This window comes from Aethalodelphis obliquidens, unplaced genomic scaffold, assembly GCF_003676395.1.
Source record: "Aethalodelphis obliquidens isolate GAN/ISIS:26980383/991018 unplaced genomic scaffold, ASM367639v1 scaffold11, whole genome shotgun sequence".
NCBI lineage: Eukaryota > Metazoa > Chordata > Mammalia > Artiodactyla > Delphinidae > Aethalodelphis > Aethalodelphis obliquidens.
In genome coordinates, this window is record NW_020837955.1 from 36020298 (window position 1) to 36043056 (window position 22759).

Sequence of the window (22759 nt, forward strand, 5' to 3'; positions counted from 1 at the left end):
ACTTACTATAAAGCTACAATAATTGAGGTAGTGTGATATTGGTGAACGAACAAATTAAACAGCAGAACAGAAAATAGAACCCAGAAATAAACCCACATAAATACAGTCAACTGGCCTTTGACAAAGAAGCAAAGATAATCCAAGAGAGAAAGGACAGTCTACACAACAAATGGTGCTGTAACAACTGGACATCCAAATACAAAAACAGCAATATCTAGTCACAGACCTTACCTCTTTCAAAAAAATTAACTAAAAATGGATCATAGACTATGTAAAATGCAAAACTATGAAACTTCTAGGTGATAAACAGGCAAAGATCTAGGTGACCTGGGGTTTGGCAATGAATTTTAAGATACAACACCAAAAAGGACAATCCATGAAAGAAACAACTGACAAGCTGGACATCATTAAAATTGAAAACCTCGATTCTGTGAAATGCACTGTCATGAGAATAAAAAGTCAAGCCACTGACTGGAGAAAATCTTGCAAAACATATCTCATAAGGAACTGGTATTCAAAAACATACACTCTTAAATTTCAACAATGAGAAGACAAACAACTCAATTAAAAACCAAAATATCTAAGGAGATGCTTTACCAAAGAAGATGTGCAGATGGCAAATAAGCATATAAGATGCTCAAAAGAATAAATAGATAAAGATGCCCAACATCATTTGTTGTTAGGAAACTGAAATTTAAAAAACAATGAGAGGGCTTCCCTGGTGGCACAGTGGTTAAGAATCCACCTGCCAATGAAGGGGACACAGGTTCGAGCCCTGGTCCAGGAAGATTCCCACATGCCGCGGAGCAACTAAGCCCGTGTGCCACAACTACTGAAGCCTGCACGTCTAGAGCCTGTGCTCCGCGACAAGAGAAGCCACCGCAATGAGAAGCCCACACACCACAACAAAGAGTAGCCCCCGCTCGCCACAACTAGAGAAAGCCCGCGTGCGGCAACAAAGACCCAACACAGCCAAAAATAAATACATAAATAAATAAATTTATAAAAAAAATAAAAACCAATGAGAGTACTATATAACTATTAGAATGGCTGAAATCCAATAACCTGTATATCGAATGTTGATGAGGATGCAGAACAACAGGAATTCTCATTCACTGATGATGGAAATGTAAAATGGTACAGACCCTTTGGTAGAGGCATAAGCTACCAAGCCAAACTCACACACAAAATGGAGAAACCTTAAATACATATTGCTAAGTGAATGAAATCAGTGTGAAAGTGCTACAGAGACTGTATGACTCCAGTTACATTCTATAAAAGGCAAAGCTACTGAGACAGTAAAAAGATCAGTGGTTGCCAAGAATTTCGGGGTTTGGGAGGAGGATGAATAGATGAAGCACAAGGGACTTATAGGATGAAACTGTTCTGTATAATACTGTAGTAGTGCATACATGACATTATGCACTTGTCAAAACTCACAGAATTTTACAACACAAAGAGTGAGCTTTAATATATGCAAAGTGAAAGAAAATTAGGAGGGTAAGGGATCCCAAGAAGGAATGCAGATGGTGACAAGAGAATCTACCTGTATACACATGAAAACATCTTACTGAAAGAGGCTGGGGAGGGGAAATGTGCTGACCTAAGAAACTCTGGGGGTCTATAAGAATGAAGGCAAAAGGAAATCTGCACATAAGCATTGTATTCTACCTGATAGAGTTGTTTACCACGAGAACCAAAGGTTAACAATTCTGATACTGATATACATGTATACTGGAACTGAACAACTAAGTAAACGGACAGCGGATGGTAGGAACCAAGAGACTCATTACTGGAATGGAAATTTACAGATAAGCAAGGGGAAGAGGCTAGAATGATCCATGGGGCAATGGATTAGAGCTGGAGACCTGAGTACGAACTCATGTTTAGCTTAATATAGACACAGATGGTTACATAAAGAAATATTTATAGGTATGCATATACCATAGATATATTCATACAAGCGTTAGTATATGCACATTTATTTCTTTGCTTTGTCAGATAAGAAGACCTAAAAAAACAACAACCCAGTAGCAACAAACATACCTAACACACAAATCTTGGTTTCTAACATCATTCTGCCATAAAAAGAACCAGGGCTGCTTGGAGAAAGGGCTGATTCCAGGGCTGGAGCAGGAAATATACAAGATAAGCCTAGAGCACCTCATAGTGCCAGAAAATAAGGAAGTGCACAAAAAAACAAAAACAGAAAGCAAACTCACACTGCTGGAGGTATATCAAAGGGGCACAGGAGTCAACCAAAAGAGCTCCCAATGGCAAAAGCTGGAACAATTTGAGCAACAAAATAAAGTAGTATTGGATTATAACCCAAAATACAAAATAAATGTCCATGAGTCCATACTGATATAAATAATTGGATAAACGAATAAATGAGGCAGAAGAGACAAATCTCCCATGCAGAATTCCAAAAAGTTTATGCAGATACTCTGCCTAAAGGTAGGGAAGCATAATTCCCCACTACTTAAGTGTGAGCTGCACAGTGACTTCTTTCCCAAAAATACGGTGTGGGAAAGCGGGGGGAAAAGTACCTGCGTGGGTGATCCAGGTAAACAATAACAAACAAGAGAAAATTTACTAAGGCGCTAGCAGCATCAGTGATTTCTAAAACTTCCACTGCTGTAGTTAAAATGGTGCTTGGGTAGTAAATACATCTTTAACCTTTTAAGAGCTTCCACTAACTACTAATATAATAATAAACTATGTCAAACCCTGGGTTTAGCATTCACTGTCACATATAGCACTGCTCTTTAAAAAATCATTACTGTTTCTCTAGAAACACATACAGTTTGAAGAGCAGAACAGATAACCAAACAGAAGCATTACCCAAAAGGAAAATAGAAAGGATATTAACCTGCTGAATCTACAACACCTGAATTAATCTAAATTCTTCCATGATTTCAGTTTAGTGTGTCATTCTAGGACTCATTAAATCAAATGAGTGTATTCGTTCATTCATTTAAAATGTATTTATTGAGGACATAGTAAGTATGGACTCAATAAGCATATTCTCAATAAATAACCAATATACTGCTAACCCTAAATATAAATCAGTCCTACTTGTTGTACCAGCTTGAAATATTTTTTTTCAAACTGCAATAATCTTCTCAGTTGCCAATTTTCATCACTTCCCTCATTCCCTGGACCTCCCATTTAATAACCTGCTTCCATTTACTTCACTGGTTCGTTCTCCTATGAGTCCAGTCATGACCAACTTGTCCTACCACAGGCGTTATTCCCATCTCTCCAATTCACGTGAAAGTTGGGGGTCTTCCCCATCTGCAAAGCACTTCATATAGATATGTGCTGTTTTATAATCACTTAGGAGAGAATAAGCCATATAAGCATCTACTCTGACCCCCATCCCATCACCTGAGGAAACCAGAAATCCAGGAGTCAATTAAGCAACAAAATGATCATAAAACCATGGAGTTATTAAATGACACACAAACTGGCCTCCTAGCCCCTAAGTCAATGCTAAATAAGAAAATCAGCTACTTTTAAACACTTCTAAATAAACTCACTTTTCAAATATCCCTCATCTATCCAAGTCAGTAAATAAAGCAGCATGAAAAACAAAGTGTTTCAATGCATGGTTAAAATTTTTTTTCTTAAAACCTGCTTTGCTGTACTCCTTTTCTTTCCATCATGTTTTCTAACAATTAAAATATGAATGATTTCCTCTTCTCCCTTGTGGGGTCCTCACTGACCTAATTTTTAAAAAAAGATTTCAAAAATGGAAGATGCTCCAAGTAAAGGGAGATAAGAAGCTATTTTCCTAAAACTATATCTGAAACATCAGCACTGCTGGTTAACAATGATCTGCTAGTCTCAATTTGGTAAGTTAATCAATACTTTCAAGCTTTTCAACAAGTACTCGGCAGCTGTGGAAAATGGACTGGAAGTGAACCTGAAATACTGATTCCCTTAGCCCTCTTTGCAGCTGGAATAGCCAGCGCCCCCAGATCACTCACTTCTGGCTGGGAAAGTCTGAAAAAAAGTTAGTGTCTAACACCATACACTAAGCTGATCTAACTAACATGCTTGATGTCCGTCTATGCACACACATATTTGCTGAATCACTTCTATCCTTCCATCTGGCATAAAACTGCCATAATACAATTTCTTTCCCTCAAACATAATCCCTTAATTCAAATTATGTAATACTTCAAAACAAGGAAAAAACACAAGAGTTTGAGGGACAGAGTGAAGGAGATAAAAACAGAAAGAACAACAGTTAGATGTGTGAAATCAGAAATCAGCAGAACGCTTGGACTGGATCTCCAGTCATTCAACAATCTCCTTAAAACCCAGACTCACTGAACGTCACCATATGCCATGTGCTTCAACGTGCTATTATCTGGATACCTGCTGATTACAAATGTGTTCATGAGTAGCAACTAGAAATTGTCTTTATTGTAAATTTAAACCATCAACAAAGAGATTTGTCACCTTCACCTCCACTAGGTTCGAAAGAGCCATATCAGTCTGTCCCTTCAATTAACTCACCAAGGGGCTCAGTCCCCCAGTATTAGAGAGGCCTCCTAAGTCACTGACTAGTCTCTATTGATTGTTTTGAGAATCCTACTTCAACTCTTGGGATTGCTACATTTCTTTAACCCCTTACTTAGTTAAGGCCTTTTAATGGCCTTTAATACTCTTCAAATGTCGTTTATAAACACAAAAGGTGAGATAATCACAGACCATGCAGGAAAATACACACACTATTTGGGAAAGGGAAAGTAACAGCGGTGCTGCCTCAATGATACAGGCATCACGAAAATCAGTGACTCTCATACTTCTTGGTCTCAAAATCCCTTTACACTTACAAAACTCACTGAGGACTCCAAGGAACTTTTACTTATTGAGCTGCATCTGTAGATATTTACTGTATTAAATATTAAAACTGAGCCTTTCAAAAATATGTACTTGTTAATTCACTTAAAAATAACAATAAACCCAATACACGTAAAATTAACATATTTTGTTTAAAAATTACTGTTATTTTCCAAAACCAAAAAAAAAAAAAATCTAGTTAAAAGAATGGCACTGTTTACGTTTCTGCAAATCTCTTTAATGTGTGGCTTACAGAGGACAGCTGTATTCTCATACATGCTTCTGCATTTAATTTGTAGCCTTTGGAAAAAATCCCCAAACACTCATAATAGAACGAGAGAGGAAAAGGCTAATTATAAAATAATTTAGACCTTGAGAAGCCCCTGAAAAGGCATCAGGGACCACCAGAGGCTGCAGGACCACACTTCTGAGAACATTCACATAAATGTATTTTTTAAAAGTAGGAAGAGGAGTCTATACACTGTAAACTGCAAACAGAAAGGGAGCAGGTTATAGGGACTTGAGGCCAGGATTCGGAACCAAGATATCTGGATTTGAGCCCTAACTCCACTCACTGTACATTTTCTGGCTATTTTATCTTAGCAAGACGATAACTTGACTTTTAAAAGTATCCATTTCTGAATTTTTAAAACAGGAATCATACTACTAAGCACCCTCAAAGGTAGCTGTGAGAAACAAATGACAACGTACAAACACTTTGTAGAGTATGAGCAAATTTGAGTCCATTTTTGTTTTTGTTTTAAGGGGTCTGAATGACACATCCTAAACGATTGTGTCTATGAAATTATATCAGTAGCTCATTTAATAGCAAAGTTATATAAACTAACAGAAGCTATCAATTTCCTCACAAGTCAGTAATGTGATTAGCAACATTTAATAGTTTATCTTTCTCATGCCCACAGTTTGTCAGTTTTAGATAACTGAAAGAATAAGCGAAGTTATTTTTCAGCAGTTCCTCTATTTCAAGAATTTAGCTGACAACAGGAAAAATTTAACAATAAAGCTCACCGCTAGCTATACAAAAGAAAACACATCTTAAATGTTGGGGAAGGATGGCATGGCTTCTGTGATTAATGAGCTGTGCAGTACAATACCAAAGGTACTCTGTAGAAATGACATCGATATTAATGGACCAATTCAGACTTCCAGCTAAATGGTTCCCAAAATGGGTGTATATTTACTCTGATAAGGTACACCTGTCTCCTGACCCACCTGCCTCCATGTGCTTCAGTTATGTTTAAAACAGACAACTGTTAAGACTCAAAGGAACAGGCAAAGGGGGAGTCATACTCCAGGCACCAGGGATAGCACTGGAGGGACTTACTCATGGGTTCAAAGACTGGAAGACAGGACCTGTATTCTCCTCCCTGCTAAAGCATCCAAAAGTAACTCTCCAAAATCACACACCTGTTCACATAAAAATCCACGATTTGCCAACTGATGTCCTGAATTTTTTTTAAACAAGAGTTTATGGAGAATCCCGAAGGTAATCATTTTAAGCACCCGATTAAAAGTGCATTGCTTGAAAATAACTTATTCCTGCAACTATTTTGCCTTTTGTTAAGTTTCATGAAACACTACAAATAAACTTCAGATTCATTTTAAGAATAGAAACTCACGAAGACATTCAGATGGCCAAAAAGCACATGAAAAGATATTCAACGTCGCTAATTATTACAGAAATGTAAATCAAAACTACAATGAGGCATCACCTCACACCAGTCAGAATGGCCATCATCAAAAAATCTATAAACAATAAATGCTGGAGAGGGTGTGGAGAAAAGGGAACCCTCCTACACTGTTGGTGGGAATGTAAACTGGTACAGCCACTATGGAGAACAGTATGGAGGTTCCTTAAAAACTAAAAACAGAATTAACCATAAGACCCAGCAATCCCACTCCTGGGCATATACCCAAAGAAAACCATAATTTGAAAAGATACAAGCAACCCAATGTTCATTGCAGCACTATTTACAATAGCCAGGACGTGGAAGCAACCTAAATGTCCATCGACAGAGAAATGGATAAAAAGGACGTGGTACATATATATACAATGGAATATTACTCAGCCATAAAAAAAAGAATGAAATAATTTCATTTTCAGCAACATGGATGGACGAGAAATTGTCATACTGAGTGAATAAGTCAGACAGAGAAAAACAAATACCATATGATAGCGCTTATGTGTGGAATCTAAAAAAATGGTACAAATGAACTTACTTACAAAATAGAAATAAAGTCACGGACGTAGAAAAACTTATGGTTACTGGGGGAAGGGGGGGATAAACTGGGAGACTGGGATTGACCTATACACCATACTGTTGATATATATCAAATAGATAACTAGTAAGGACCTACTGTATAGCACAGGGAACTCTACTCAATACTCTGTAATGACCTACACGGGTAAAGAATCTAAAAAAGAGTGGGGACTTCCCTGGTGGCACAGTGGCTAAGAATCTGCCTGCCAATGCAGGGGACACAGGTTCGAGCCCTGGGCCGGGAAGATCCCACATGCCGCAGAGCAACAAAGCCCGTGCGCCACAACTACTGAGCTTGTGTGCCACAACTACTGAAGCCCGTGCACCTAGAGCCCGTGCTCCATATCAAGAGAAGCCACAGCAATGAGAAGCATGCGCACTGCAATGAAGACCCAACACAGCCATAAATAAATAATAAACTAATTAATTAAAAAAATAAAAATCAAATAAGAGAGTGGATATATGTACATGTATAACTGATTCGCTTCACTGCACAGTAGAAATTAACACATTTTAAATCAACTATACTCCAATAAAAATTTAAAAAAAAAGAAACTCAAAGGTGTGCTAAACCAGTATGGCATCAAAATTTACATGATTTCTTTAAAAAACAAAAAAAAACAAAAGACCCAAAAACTAAATTTAAAAATGTGAAACAATATAGTCTATAAGAAATTAAAAATAATAATAAATTTAATTTGGAAAATGCAAATAGCAATACTCATGGTTAATATATCACATAGCTTTGCACAAAGACTCCAACCTGTTTCCAGTTAATACCCAAAGTATGTGAAATTAAGGGCCAATTCTGAGAAAATATATGGTGGTTGGACATGTGGTTCCCACTTAGGAACATTCCATTAGAACAAAAGATCTGCTATTAAATGAGTCTTGTTCCCCTGGCAAAATCCCACCTCCTGAACAAGACAACTATAGCCTTGAACTAGTTAGGAACGTTACCTAATGTTTAGCTGCCAATATTCATTGTAATCTCCATCGGCAAGGAATATTTTGCATTTTGAGGTTATTTTTTTCTTCACTGATTCTGACAGTTAACACAAACTGCAAGTACTCTGATTTGATATTACACTAGATATCAATGTTTTACAGCCCATTTTATATTACAGGAGCCAAATTTACTGATCATAACCTTCAAAACACACAATTACCTTAGTTACATATATTTATAAATTAGATAATGCTAACTCTGTAATAAGACTGCACCAAAAATTTTAGCCTATACAGGCTTATTCTAATGTGATTATTTCCTATCATCACCTATATTTCAATCCAAAGGCAATTAAGTTTAAATGATCCTTAAAAAAGAAAATAAAAAGTACATGTAAAAGTAACAATATTTTGTTATTCTACTTTAAGCAACATTTTCTCTGCTCACAAAGGAAATATATAAAAGTTAATTTTACTAAGTAATATAAATGACATAACATTTACAGCCTGCAGATTAGGAAGAATTGATTCACTCTTCCTATTCACACAATTCTCTCAGGTTGCAGTACAGTACTTTATGCTAGTTAAACATCTAAAGGCCTCAATTTCATCAGAATCCCTGAGTTGGTGAAGATTATCCAGTCATTAGAGAGGAGCCACTTTGAGAAGGTGTAAAAGGGATCTGTAAGAAAGTTGTGAGGTTTGTATTTACACACTTTCTCAGTCTGCTATAATGCTTATCCATAACAGGTACTTCTCAATTTCCTACCTCAAGTTTTCTCTACGAAACAAGTTATCACTTTATTAAAAATATAATTAACATGTACGAGTGAGACCATGTTAAGGACAAAAATAAGAGAAATAATATTTGGGTATGCAAGTTAACAGGATAAGACTTGTTTTTATAGAAAGAAGTGAGTAGAGCCATTCTAAGTAAAATGTCAACTTGCTTCAGAACTACAGCAAGCTGTAGGTTAGGGGAAGCTTATTTTATTTGCCTGGTTTAAAATACCCGAGTCAGAAAAGAAGCTATAAAACATGTTAGAATGTTGGCTAAGTTCACTCAGTTTTAAGGGACGTCTTCATCTGAGATACTCTTACTCACTTTACAAGTGAAAAAGTGAGGGTCAAGGTGATTAAGGGACTTGCCCAAGGTCACACAGCCAGTTTAGGAGAATGCTAAGAAGGATCTGGAATTCTCAACTGTCAGTTCAGTGTTTTTCTCAGTGGACATTGCTTCTGTGGCACACCATGCTAAAACACAACCAAAATATATTAACGTGCCCTGTTCAACCTAATGAATGCAGATACTTCAGCAATTTACTAAACCAAAGTACGAATCAAGAAATGTATGTCTCAATGACAGAATTCTTAGGAACCAAAATGCTTCAAAGAAAGCAAAAAAGTTTACCCTAACATTTACAACTTAAAACTGAGAACACTGTAATGACAAAAATGTGAACTTTAAGCATAGGTAGCTGAGAAAAGATTTACAGTAAATGTTTTTAATAAATGTGACAGAAATAAAAAAGGAATTTATTTCTGCATTTTTACTACAGAACAAATAGATAAAAATTAAGATGTTCATCCGTTGTTTACTTTGACATTTCCTTATATTTTATTTATATTTTCCTTTCTATTTTAAATCCTAATCATCCAACAAAAAGACTTCTATGAGGCACTATCTAAACGCTCACAAGGAAAAGCAGCAGAATCCCACACTTCTCAATCCTACCCATCAGCCGGTATTTATTGGGCACTACAACAAACACTTTAGAAACAAGAGTGACTAACCTAATGTGAGCCCTTACTTACTGTCCGTTCAATTTGAGCATCCTGCTTTTCCAATCTTTCTGATAGAAGAGAAAAACATCCCACGGTGACAACCCAAACTGATATTTTTATTTAGAACTCAGTGACTACCAACATCAAACAAGACTGACATCCCCATGGAAACTAATCCATGCCAGGATTTACCATTCAAACATTTTCCGAAGCATTCATGCACATCTAGCGGGTAATGAAAATCGTCAAGGCAGATGACCTTAACTGTGAACACAGCTGAAAGATCCTCAGAGTAAGGATGAATACCACTACTCGCTAAAGGAAGGCCGACCTGGCAAAAAGGTATCTTGAATGGACTTAAATGCCTAAACTAATCCAAGTCCCATGCAGAAAAATCTTCAACATGGAAATTTATGGCATTTTTCTATTTAATGTTTGGTTTTCTATTCTAGTGTGCTTTCTTTTATTCTCTGAATTTTGAGTTTTTATCACGTGAGATCAGTTTCCAGGAAAAGACTTCCAGCTGATATAATTTCACTACAAAATATAAGGTTTCAGCTTACACTGGCTCAACTATCATGTGATATCCAGAAACTAACTGAGAATAAGTTCATTTATGAACTCAACCAGCGTTTGCTGAATGCCACCGTAAGTCCAGGGAATACTATTCTGACGATCACGTGAAAGCTGTCCAAGCATTACTGAAATGAACTGAGGGAAGGAATAACGTCTTCAGTTCAACCGGTTCTTTGTCAGCAGGCTCACCCCAGCCAGAACTGCCCAAGAGGCCTCAGACTCAGCTGAAAGGGAGAGCAATCAAATGACAGTCCCAATGACTTGGGGGACGTGGCTCCGGAATTCTAACTGGTGCCTCAGCCAACACCACCTTGCCTATTCGACTTCTGATTCTACAGCACAGGGCTCAGTCTGAAAACTGCACGACTGTTTCTCAACCCACGTAACTAGAAAAGCAGCGATCTTCACTCATGTTCCCACTTTTGCCCAGTGGATCAAGCCACTGCCCAGTTTTCCATTTCTGATTAGTCAGTAACAAGCAGCGGACGGACAACCACTCTCTGAGAAGATCCGGCCCCTCTTGAGTTACCTCTGTCTGCCCTGGCCCCAGCTCTTTCAGCACTGCGGGTCCTCCCAAGCATTATACCAGACAGCAGGTAACAGCTTCCCACAACTCACCAGCTCAGCCCTCTTCCTAGCCTTGTCTCCACAGCTCTCCAATTCAGGCCAGCTCAGTGTGCTCTTTATTTGGTAAAACTGTTTGAACTCCCTTCTCAAGGTTAGCAACTCAACGTTCCACCTACCTCACCCCTCCCACTGCTACCTCTGCAAGCTCCCTTCATTTCTACAGGACCCAGTTGAGGTAAGAGCCATTCCCTCTTCCAAATTCTGGTTACTGGAGATATCTTGATATCTGCCAGAGCCATTCCAAACAATGATATTTTTCATATGCTGACAGACTGAAGAGATGTTATGTTCTCACAGTCCTTTATTTTCCTTGACAGGAAAATGAATGAATGTTACCACTGGCTATAAAGCCAGATCCCCACCCGTGCTACCTGCAGTTTGCAATCAGTGCACATACATACACATACACACAACCAAATATACACATATGATCCCAGTCTACCACAGAGTTCCAAGTAAGAGCAAAGTAGTTCCCGACTCCCCCCCACCAAAAAAAAAACTTGGAAAGTTGGTTTTGCAAGCTACCGATAAATATTAATGGCTAACTTTATTTAATATTGGGTAGTAACTAGTTAATATTTAAATTAAAACATCTATTTCAACACACAACACTATCTTGGCAAATGCTAAAACTGTGTAAACACCTAGACCACAACTAGGGAAGATGCCAAGCTGAGTCAGACCTTTTCCACAGCATTTTGAGAAATTAAAGGATGAAGAAATGATAAAAGCTTTTTTTTTAAACAGCTTTATTGAGGTGTACTTAACATATGATAAAATTCACCCATTTTAAGCACAGCATTCTGTGATTTTTAGGAAATTCACAGAATTGTGAAACCACATAACCCAATTTGAGAACATTTCTACCACCCCCCCCCCAAAATTCTCAAAAGTCCACTTGCAGTCGGTCCTCCGCTCATACCTCTTATCCCAGGCAAGCACTGCTCTGCTTTCTGACTCTTATAAAGTCCCCCTTTCGGGATAATTCATACAGCTGGAAAGACACAACATGCACTCTGTTGTGCCTGGCTTCTTTCACCTCCAATAATGTTTTTAAGGTTCATCCATGTGTTGCACGTATTGTAGTTCGTTCCTTCTTATTGCTGAATGGTATTACATTGTATGAAAATACCACACTTTGCTAATCCATTTACCAGCTGACAGACACCTGAATTGTTTCCAGCTTTGGGCCATTAGGAATAATGCTGCCATGAGCATTCACATACAAGCCTTTGTCTGAACATTTTCATTTCACTTAGGTGTATATTCCTAAGGGTGAAATTGCTGGGTCATACAGTAACCCTAAGTTTAATATTTTGAGAAACTGCCAGACTGGGGGTATACCATTTTACTTCCCATCAGCAATGTATGAGGGTTCCATTTCTCCACTTCTCGCCAACACTTGGTATTATCTTTTGATTACAGCCATTCTAGCGAGTTTATGCTGGTATCTCATTGTGGTATTAACTTGCATTTCCCTAATGGATGGTGAGCATCTTTTCATGGCTTATTAGCCATTTGTACGTCTTCACTGTGAAATATATAATCAGGTCTTTTATCTATTTTTAAATTAGGTTGTTTGTCCTATTATTGCTAAACTATAACAGTTTTTTGTTACTGATTCTAATTTAATTCCACTTTGATCAGAGATTATTTCAATCCTTTTAAATTTATTAAGATTTGTATAATGGTACAGCATATGATCTGTCTTGGAGAATATTCCCTATGGACTTGAAAAAATACGTATTTTGTCGTTGGGTACAACATTCAATAGATGTCAACTAAGTGGAACTGTATGATAGTTTTGTCCAAATCTTCTAAATTGCTTGCAATTTTCTGCCTAGTTGTTCTATCAATTACTGAGAAAGCTGTTCTAAAGTCTCCAACGATAGCTGTGGATTTGATCGTTTCTCTTTTCAGTTCCATTAGTTTTTGCTTCATGGATCTTGAGGTTCTGTTATTAAGTGTACCACATTTGGGATTACTGTCCTCACTTGATGAACTGACTATTTTATCATTACGAAATGTCCATCTTTCCTTCTGGTAAGAGCTTTTGCCCTGAAGTCTGTTTTGTTAGGTATGAATACGGCCACTCCATTTTTATTATGATTAGTATTTACATGGTATAGTTCATTCTGGTCTTTTGCTTTTAGCCTACTCATGCTTTCATATTTAAGAAGGATTTTGCTTTTTCTCTTTTACCTAGTCTGACAATTTCTGACTTTCAATTGGAGTGTTTAGACCTGTACTGTCCAATAGGATAGCCACTGGCCACATGTGGCTACATAACTAAACTTTAAAAAATTTAAATTCAGTTCCTAAAGAGCTCAGTGACTATGTATGACCATTGACTACATACATGTTTTCCACTGCACAGATATAAAACATTTCCATAGAGCAGATTTTTGGTTTAGATCATTAATATTTAATATAATAATTAATGTGGTTGTGTTTAAGTGGACCATTTTGCTATTTGCTATTTGTCTCCCTTGTCCTTTGTTCACCTGTCCTTTTTCCCACCTTTTGTGAGACTGAAAACATGTTATCATTGCTACTATCATCGCTATTGGATTATTATTAACTCTCTGTTCTTTTTTTGTTAAGGCTGCTCTAGGGCAGTAGTTTTTAACAGGGAGCCATTTTACCCCCTAGGGATATTTGGCAAAGTCTGGAGACATTTTGTTTCAACTCGGGGAAGGGTGCTACTGGCATCTCGTGGGTAGAGGCCAGAGATGTTGCTAAGCATCACACAATGCACAAGACGGTGCCACCCCAAAATGTCAACAGTGCCAAGGCTGACACATCTTAAATTTACCACTGTCTTCCTTCAAATAATATCATCATCACTTCATGTAATATAAGACATTTTAAGCATGTTGTTGCCATTCACTAGTAGCTGTGATACTGAACTCAACTAAACTACCTCTCTAGGTTCAATTTTCTTCATAAGGAAACTGGAAATAACTACCATATAGACATTCTACAAAAATTAAAATAATGTAAGCAAAGAGTTTAGGATAGTGCCCAATACACTACAGCTGCTAACTGCTCGAAAAAATATTATGCTAACGGCTAACAGAGAAGATTTTAATTGATCTGAAATGAAGGAATAGGACATCCTTAAAGAGAATCCTAAGTGACCCACATTCCCACATGGTTTAACTTTTCTTACAAATGCCTCTTCTGTAGTTCTCTACCTCCAAAATGATGCTGAGACTGCATGCTACTGGATTGGCTGGCAAAGTATGGCTTAGAAGAGAATTTGAAGAATCTTTTAGCCTCTGATACATAATCCCTTTTATTTACCTACATTTAATTGAAGACATCTGTAGGTGGTGCCACACGAAATGTAATTCAGGCTTAGAAATGTCAATAAAAATGTCTGTGAGGGAGAGATCCCATGTAAACCTAGCAGGGGAATGCACACCAGCAGCTACAGAGCCACGCGAAATCAGGAATAGAATGGAAATGTGCTGCCGGACTTGACGAGGTGACAAAAGCTCTTTTCCCGTAAAGCTTAATGAGCTCTGTTAGTCTTCAGCTTACAGAAATGTAAAAGGGTCAGCCCCACAGAGGGAGGAACTGACTCTCCACACATGGCTCCACTCAAATGACAGCAGATCAAATTACTGATGTAATTACTATAACCTGACAATTCTGTTAGATTCACGTGGCAGTTAACTGTTTAGGACTTATAACAAAGCGACATGGTTCATTCATAGTAGTTTAGTTTTTGTAGGCAGAATGAAATTTAAAGTCTCCTCCATTTTCAGCTGCAAACCTCATGTATTTTACTGTCTCCACCTGAACTATTTTTCTTTTATTCAAAATTAGGTAAGCTATCAATATTTGGGTATTACCCATATTTGCAACTTTCCTTCTCCAGCTGAAGCATAAGCTTAATGGCAAAATTAAACATTTAGAGAGTCTCAGCATTCTCCTGCCCTGGCTTTGTTTGGCTCTCAAGTTCTGCAAGGCAGCACAGCAACAGAACTCTGAGCTCAGTGCTGCTGGAAATTCAGGGGCAGCAGCCACTAACTGTGCCGTCAGGTGGCCCCTGTGAAATTCCAAGCTAGAAAAATATCAACAGAATGTCCTCAAAGTATTTCCCAAACACTTCAAGAAAAGAAAAGCACACTGGTCATCTTTAATTTTGATTCTTTTGCCTCCTCCATGTCCATAAGCCCAGTAAGAAAAAAGATCAATTTAGCCAAGGTAAAAATATAACTCCAGATCATTAAATGGAAAAAAGCAGATTAGACAGAAAATAACAGAAACTATCACTAAACTTTGATGATGATACTTTCCCTTCTACTTTTCGCCAAAGATTTAAGCTTCTACACGATTCCCAATATTTAACATGAATAATAAGATGTAATTTTTAAAATATTTGTTTGGTACAACTCTAGGTATATGGTTGGTACCATTCCAAGCCCTATTTATACCTGAGAGGATCCAAAAATGAAAAAGACAAAGATCCTGATTTTAAGTAGCTACAGTCTAGCTGGGAAGAGAGACTTAACCATATTGAGACATAAATATTAGACCTTGTGTGCTCTTAGCCAGTCCTGCCAGATTATGGGGAAAAGCTTGCTACTCTCAGCCTTAGCTGTGCCTAGTTTACTTATTTATTTATTCATTCATTCAACAAATGTTTACTCAGTGCCTCCTATATAGTACTTAACAATACATGGAAACACAAGGAAACAAGAAAAACATGGTCCTTTCTCATTGAGCTTACATTTGAGAAAAGTCTGTTAGTGAGGGCTATTTAAATGCATCCTTGCCATTGTTTAGTAACATCCAAACTGCTGCTTTGCCCCAGTGAAGTAGATATCAAGCTCCAGCTTCCTTATTTACTCCCTGTGCAGGTAAACTAATCCAGCCTTACTGCCTTCTGCTCAAAACCCCTATTCCTGGTTATTCCTCTGAGCTCTTGCTTAAATGAGAGTCCAACCTTAATTAAGCATTATCAACATTAACTCTTCATCTAAGCTCCTGCCAATCCCTTTTTTCCCCCAAGACTAGACCCTGTTTCCACATCAATTAGAGATTTCCCTGATGTACATCTCAGTCAAACACTGACTATAAGAGCCATCATCAAAAACCTACCAAGGAGGGCTTCCCTGGTGGCGCAGTGGTTGAGAGTCCGCCTGCCAATGCGGGGGACACGGGTTCGTGCCCCGGTCCGGGAGGATCCCGCATGCCGCGGAGCGGCTGGGCCCGTGAGCCACAGCCGCTGGGCCTGTGCGTCGGAGCCTGTGCTCCACAACGGGAGAGGCCACAACAGTGAGAGGCCCACGTACCGCCAAAAAAAAAAAAAAAAAAACCCTACCAAGGTACCTCATTCTCCCCATGTGACTCCTTCGTGGAAGAACAAGAGGTAAAATAATTTAGCATTTTGTAGTTAACGCTAACATTTGGTGTATCTCCTTCCTAACTAATTTCTGTATACTTAAATTGTTGTTGTTTTACTTAAATTGTTTTTAAACTGAGATCTGCATGTATAATTTTGCATCCTGCTTCTGTCTCTTAGTACAAGCAGAAGTATTTTATACTGCTATTTTTCATCAATATATACGCATGAACATACATGCATGATCACTATTTTAATGGCTACTGGGTGTTCTATCACATGGCCGGCTGCACCATGATTTATATGACCTTTTCCTACAGTTGAACATTTAAATTATTTATAAATTTTTGCCATTATAAATAATGCTGTAACAAACATATTTAAGCAAGTTTTGTCCCAATCTTTATTTCTCTGGCAGTGATTCCTAGATAAGAATTACTCAACCACAAGGTATGCATTTCTATAAGATCTTTAATGTATATGACCAAACTGATTTCTATAAAGGATGAAGTTTAAAAACATCCCATCTCATCACATCATCCCAAGCATTCACTTAAAAATAAAAAAGATATCTTGATAGTTAAAAAACTATATATAACTGCTATTTTAAATTGCATTCCTTTGATTACTTATAAGATTAAACTTTAAAAGACATATTACCATTTGTATGTCAGCTGATCAACTATCTGATAAAATCCAACCAAATATTATGCAAAAGAAAACACTACATTTAAAAACGGTTTCTAAGAGATTATATTAAGTATAATAATCTTTTTATTACACTTTCCCAAATTGCCTCTTAACTCCGTATGTCTTCATGAACCAAATCATGGATTTTTTTTACAAAATCAGATCTAATTTTTCCATCCTTTCCTTTGTGATACTTCCCATTCTATACTTAGAAAGTGCTTTATCGATTAAAGAGTTGACTATATAGTTTACACTGTCTTTAAGTTTCTTATAGTACAGTTTTAATTTTTATTGTTTTTACACCAAACTATTTAAAATTCTGTGTGACAGGCATTGTACTCAGTGTTTACCACACATTATCTCATTTCGTTTTAATAACCCTGTAAGTTAAGTATTATTATTAACTCCACTTTTTAGATTAATTGAAAGATGAAATTACTTACTCATGGGTCACCCAAGGATCTCTCATTTCAAAACCCAGGATCTTTCCAGGCTTTGTTTCCCCTTTGGACCTGGACATTTAGAAAATGTAACCAAGCCTGGATGGTACTACCCACTGTGGTCTGCTCAATTTCCCCTGGAAATCATTCAAACTGGCCACCACGAGGTCTCAAGGAGGCCACCAGGAGGCTGGGCCATACCACATAACAATAGTAGCTTCAATAAGCACAGAATGCAACATTATGGAAGCAGAAAAGGGAACAACTGCCTCTATGTGGAGCGGTCAGAGAGGGCATCACAGAGGACACAGCATCTACGCTCACCCTGAAGCGGGATATGATTTGAAGAGGTTGGGAGTGGGGAAGAGAAGTGAGTTTACTTCACAGAGTGAAGTAAACAAATAGAGGCAAAAGGAAGGACAAATGAAAGGCAGGGACAGAGTCTTATCATAGCCTGAGAGAAGAATACAAAATATCAGTAACATGTGAAGAGCACGTTAAAAACCGCTCCCCTGCCCACTGCTCCATTCAAGAGGTAGAAATTATTTGCATTTTACATATGAGAAAGCTGAGGCTCAGGGAAGCTGCGACTGCCCAGTGCCACATGGCTAGTAAGTGAGGACCTGACCTTAACCCCAGGTTTGGTACCAAGTCCAATGTCCCTCCACACACCCAGCTGCTTCCCCTTTCCGACTCCTTTCCCAAAGCCTCGTCCATCTTCTCCAAGTAATCAACTCCTTATCAACTACAGCTCACACTGATAACTGGTTCTCTGATTATCTAGGAGTTTTCTTTATCTCACAATTTATCGCTGGACTTTCAGTTCTAAATTGCAGAACCATTATGAGAATCAGATGAGAAAGCGAATCTGGCACCTAGAATCATGGCTGTGTCACGATGAAGCTCAGTACAAGGGAAGGCCTCTGCTCTTCCCTAATCAATTCATGGATTTTAGAAGGTTCTCTCAAACTAACTGAAACCTGCTTGATGACAGCCTCTGCCCAGACTTCTCCAGGTCTCCTTTAACACCAGGGCAGTTTACAGAGGATAAGGCCAATGTGAGAGCGGCAAGGGAGTAAGGAGATACAACAAGGCTCTTTAAAATGGACTGACTTCATTCTACCTATTAAAATGGCGGCAATGACCTGCTGTGAAGGTCACTGCCCGCACAGAGCTCTGTAACTTACCGGGATAGCTCTGTAACTTATAGGAATTCTTATAAAGGAAAGTCTTCATTCATCTCATTGCTGGTATTGAAGAATACATCATGACGAAATGATCAGTCTTAAATTATCAAATGCCTCACAAAAGATACCAGTGGCAATTCTCATTTCAAGGTCATTGAGTAATCTTACCTCCAAAGGTGAGCTGCAAAGGAATCTTGTGAACTGCAGAGTCACATTTGAATAAAATCAGTTTCATCCAATAAATGAGCAGCAAAAGAGAACACACAAAAAAAGGAAAAATTATTACAAAATTTTTCAAAAAGAGCACATAAAGCAAACCTGAATGTCTATATATAGTTAACGTTTCATACATTGTATCATTCATTCACAGACCACAGAAAAGTTCAATCTAGGCCATAGTAAGTACCCAACTATGTGAACGAGTTTAAATAAACATTTTTCAAAATCTGTATAAAAACAAAGCACAACAAATTCGTCCTAAAATATTTTGCTTTTTCAAGTTTTATCTCACAACCCCTATATAATAAAACATTCTCCAAGGGAGGAATCAGCAATCTTCCTAATCATAAATGCCACAGGCAAAGTTAGGTAAATGCCAAGAGAAGAAAAAGATATAACTCAAAGGGGACACCAAGAAAAGAGAGAAATTAAGAAGTCAAGACCAAGAGAGGAGGTTGGGTGAGTGAGAGTGAAGGAAAGGGGAAGTTATTTCTCTGGTACCCAGGCTGTGATGTTTACACTGTTCTGCCCCTTCCTCTTTTTTTCAGCCCCATATGCATATTTTTTCTCTCTGCTCTTTCTCTGACACAAATAGAGCCTTATAAATTTCATCTGAAAATAAGTGTTACATGCTGACTGTCTCTCAGCATTTAAATAAAGAAACTAATTTTGGAGCTGGGGAGGAGCCATGAAAAATGACAAAGCAAATCGCAGATTAGCTCTGAAATGAGGACTGTCACATTGCCTCATACATATTCATGATGGTAATTCATAATGTTTTCTTAGATGTTATTTACAAAATCAACACTTCAAATCCTTTGAGATGTATTGTAATAATAAAAAAATACCAAGTAATGTAAACTCTGGATCTTACTGAATACAAATTAACTATAATAAAATGCAATGGCAGGTCTGTTTCCAAGCACTCTTGAACTTCCTCTCCACAACAAAGCTCGCTAGTACTCACTGGGAATACAAATAATTTGATTCGCTTTTAGAGGTACACATTGAAATATTTCTCAATGAAATTACATGATGTCTGGGATTTCCTTCAAAATCACTGGGGGGTTGGGAGGAAAGTAATGGCGGGGAATGCACAGATAAAACAAGAAGAGTCATTATATTAAACTAGTGAGGACAGGAGATGAATATATGAGGACTCATTATACAATTCTCCCTACTTTGTGAATGTTTAAAGTTTTCATAATAAAGTTTAAAAAATATATCAGACACTTCCTCCCCCCAAAACTAAAGCAAATATTTTCCTAAAAGACTACTAGTGCATACCAAAGCCACATAATTAACTAGTAAGTATCATCTAGGCCTTAGATGACAGGGTATACTAAAATAAAGGCACTGTAAGATTTTTTTCTTAATTTAAATGATATTAATATGCAATTCAATTATATTAACTGTTAGAGGAGAAATTTCTGAAAGTGCAAGATACACCAAATTTTAAAATTTCATAATGCTGATATGAAGCACATAATTCTATTGAAATTTAAAGTGCAACCTTTGTGGTCTTGGATTCTTTTTACATTAGCCTAACATAAACAATCTCTGCCCTTCCTCCCAAGAATAAAAAGTAATACTTGAAAGACGACCCAGTTTTAATAGTGGAGAAAAATGAGGCATGGTGCATTTTTATTTTAAAATGAGAAATTTGCTAATGTAGGGTTTCCGTGCTTTTCTCCAGTATGTGCATGTTAACTATATTATACATACTCCATTAGAATTTAGAAGTACTTCTGGTTCAGTCGTACTTAATGCATCAATTATGATGGAAGTGTGAAATAAGATTCATATTTTATGGCAAGATAAGAAAATTTTAAACATAAAAAATTTTTCTGTCCTTTGGCCTCCTCTCTCCCCTCTAATGTACACTGTGTATCTGCGTTATGCATCCACCAAACCTCCTCAACAATAAAGCGCAACATTCTCCCAGCACCAATAAGACAACTCCTTAAAAGATAACATTCCATCTTGATCTTGTAAGGGGTCACACAACCCATCTCTTTGTACTTGCAGATCTGGATTGTGTAAGTCAATAATACATCATTTAATGTACAGGCCCCTGTGTCAAAAAACTTCTGTAATTGTGCTTTGACTTCTAATGGGCAGAACAGTTCTTGGAGCTTTCTGAGAGGCTGTTCCCAGGTTATAATCCTCAGTTTAGCTTGAATAAAATTTTCCATTTCTTTCTTAGTTTGACTGGACTGATTAATATTTCATCTGACAGAAGTCACTTTAAATAATGATAGAGTAGCATATACTCTCCAAGAAAACTATTGTCTCTCCTTGAAGCTCCAATAATTTACATACATCTTTGTCATGTACATATGTAACATTCCTGTCACAGTTTTTTTCAAAACAGACCTAAAAATTCTCTTCCTGTTTGAAGCTGCCAAAACATGAACTATATAAATACAGTTCTCAGTCAGCAAAGCAGTAAAACAGAACAACAAATCACAAGGCACACATTCACTATCCTATTCGCAGGACACGAAAAAGGCTGAAAAAGGCTTTGTCTACTTCAGTGGACCAGAAAAACCCATTGCTGCTTTCCCTTCCGTTAATTACTTAGTAAATTTTTTCATAGTGAAATGACGCATATTATATTCAGTCGAAAAGAAGGTAATACTTTGAAAAACAATAATCATAAAACAGCAAATATAACTGCAAAATACATTTTGTATATACACTGAAATTGATAACAGAAATAGACACCTTTTAACAAATACCACCGTGATGTTAGATCAGTACCAAAAATGGCTCAATTCTGCTATGAATCTAAAACTTCTCTAAAAAAAAGTAAAGCCTGCTATAATGTAGGGGAGCAGAATTTGCCACCCCAAGATGTGTCTCTTTGGAATATTATCTTAAACTGGTTATTTTCTAAGAAACGGGAGAATTCAGGAAAACTCTGAAAACCAAGTAGGAGTTGCCCCTTTGCAAGAAAACATTTACATTAGTAATGGAAATATTTTGTAAGGGTGTCTCCCTTGCTGTATCTGGAGGAGGAGGAAAATGTAACCAACCTGCCAAATACATAGAAATAAGAACAGCAAATCAGGTGACAGAGGAAAATGTTTCAAACGAAGGAACAAGATAAAACCCCAGAAGAAGAATTAAGTGAAGTAGAGATAAGCAATCTATCTGATAAAGAGTTCAAGGTGATGATCATAAAGATGCTCAAAGAATTCGGGAGAAGAATGGATGAACAGAGTGAGGAGTCGGATGTTTTTAACAAAGAGAAAATATAAAAAAGAACCAAACAGAGGTGAAGTGTACAATAACTGAAATAAATAATACACTATGGGACTTCCCTGGTGGTCCAGTGGATAAGACTCCAGGCTGCCAATGCAAGGGGCCCGGGGTTCAATCCCTGGTCAGGGAACTAGATCCCGCGTGCCCCAACTAAGAGTCCGCATGCCACAACTAAAAGAGCTCACTTGCCACAACTAAACATCCCGCATGCTGCAAGGAAGATCCCACGCGTCGCAACTAAGACCCAGCGCAGCCAAATAAATACATATTTTAAAAAATAATAACAGTAATACACTATAAGGAATCAAGAGTAGATTAGATGATACAGAGGAAGAGATGGGCAAGTTGGACGATAAACAGTGGAAATCACCAAAGCTAAACAGGAAAAAGAAGAAAAAAAAAGAAATGAGGACAGTTTAAGAGACCTCTGTAACAGCATCACTTGTCCTAACATTCTCATTTGTAGGGGTCCCAGAAGGAGGAGAGAGAGAGAGAGAGAGAGAGAGAGAGAGAGAGAGAGAGAGAGAG

General features: G+C 37.5%; 1 protein-coding gene across 10 annotated transcripts in view; it reads right to left on the minus strand.

The window, feature by feature from the left end:
- Positions 1 to 22759, minus strand: part of ATE1 (arginyltransferase 1) — a 177591-nt gene that overhangs the window by 108438 nt on the left and 46394 nt on the right. For 8 of the 10 annotated variants that reach the window (XR_003433947.1, XM_027112809.1, XM_027112812.1 and 5 more), the window contains one exon: positions 18914 to 18946. The exons of the other annotated variants lie outside the window; for them this stretch is intronic. Coding sequence is in view for 7 of the 8 variants with exons in the window: in XM_027112809.1 (XP_026968610.1) it covers positions 18914 to 18946 (33 nt within the window). In the remaining variant the exon portion in view is untranslated. The remainder of the gene's footprint in view (positions 1 to 18913; positions 18947 to 22759) is intronic. 10 annotated transcript variants of the gene reach the window in all.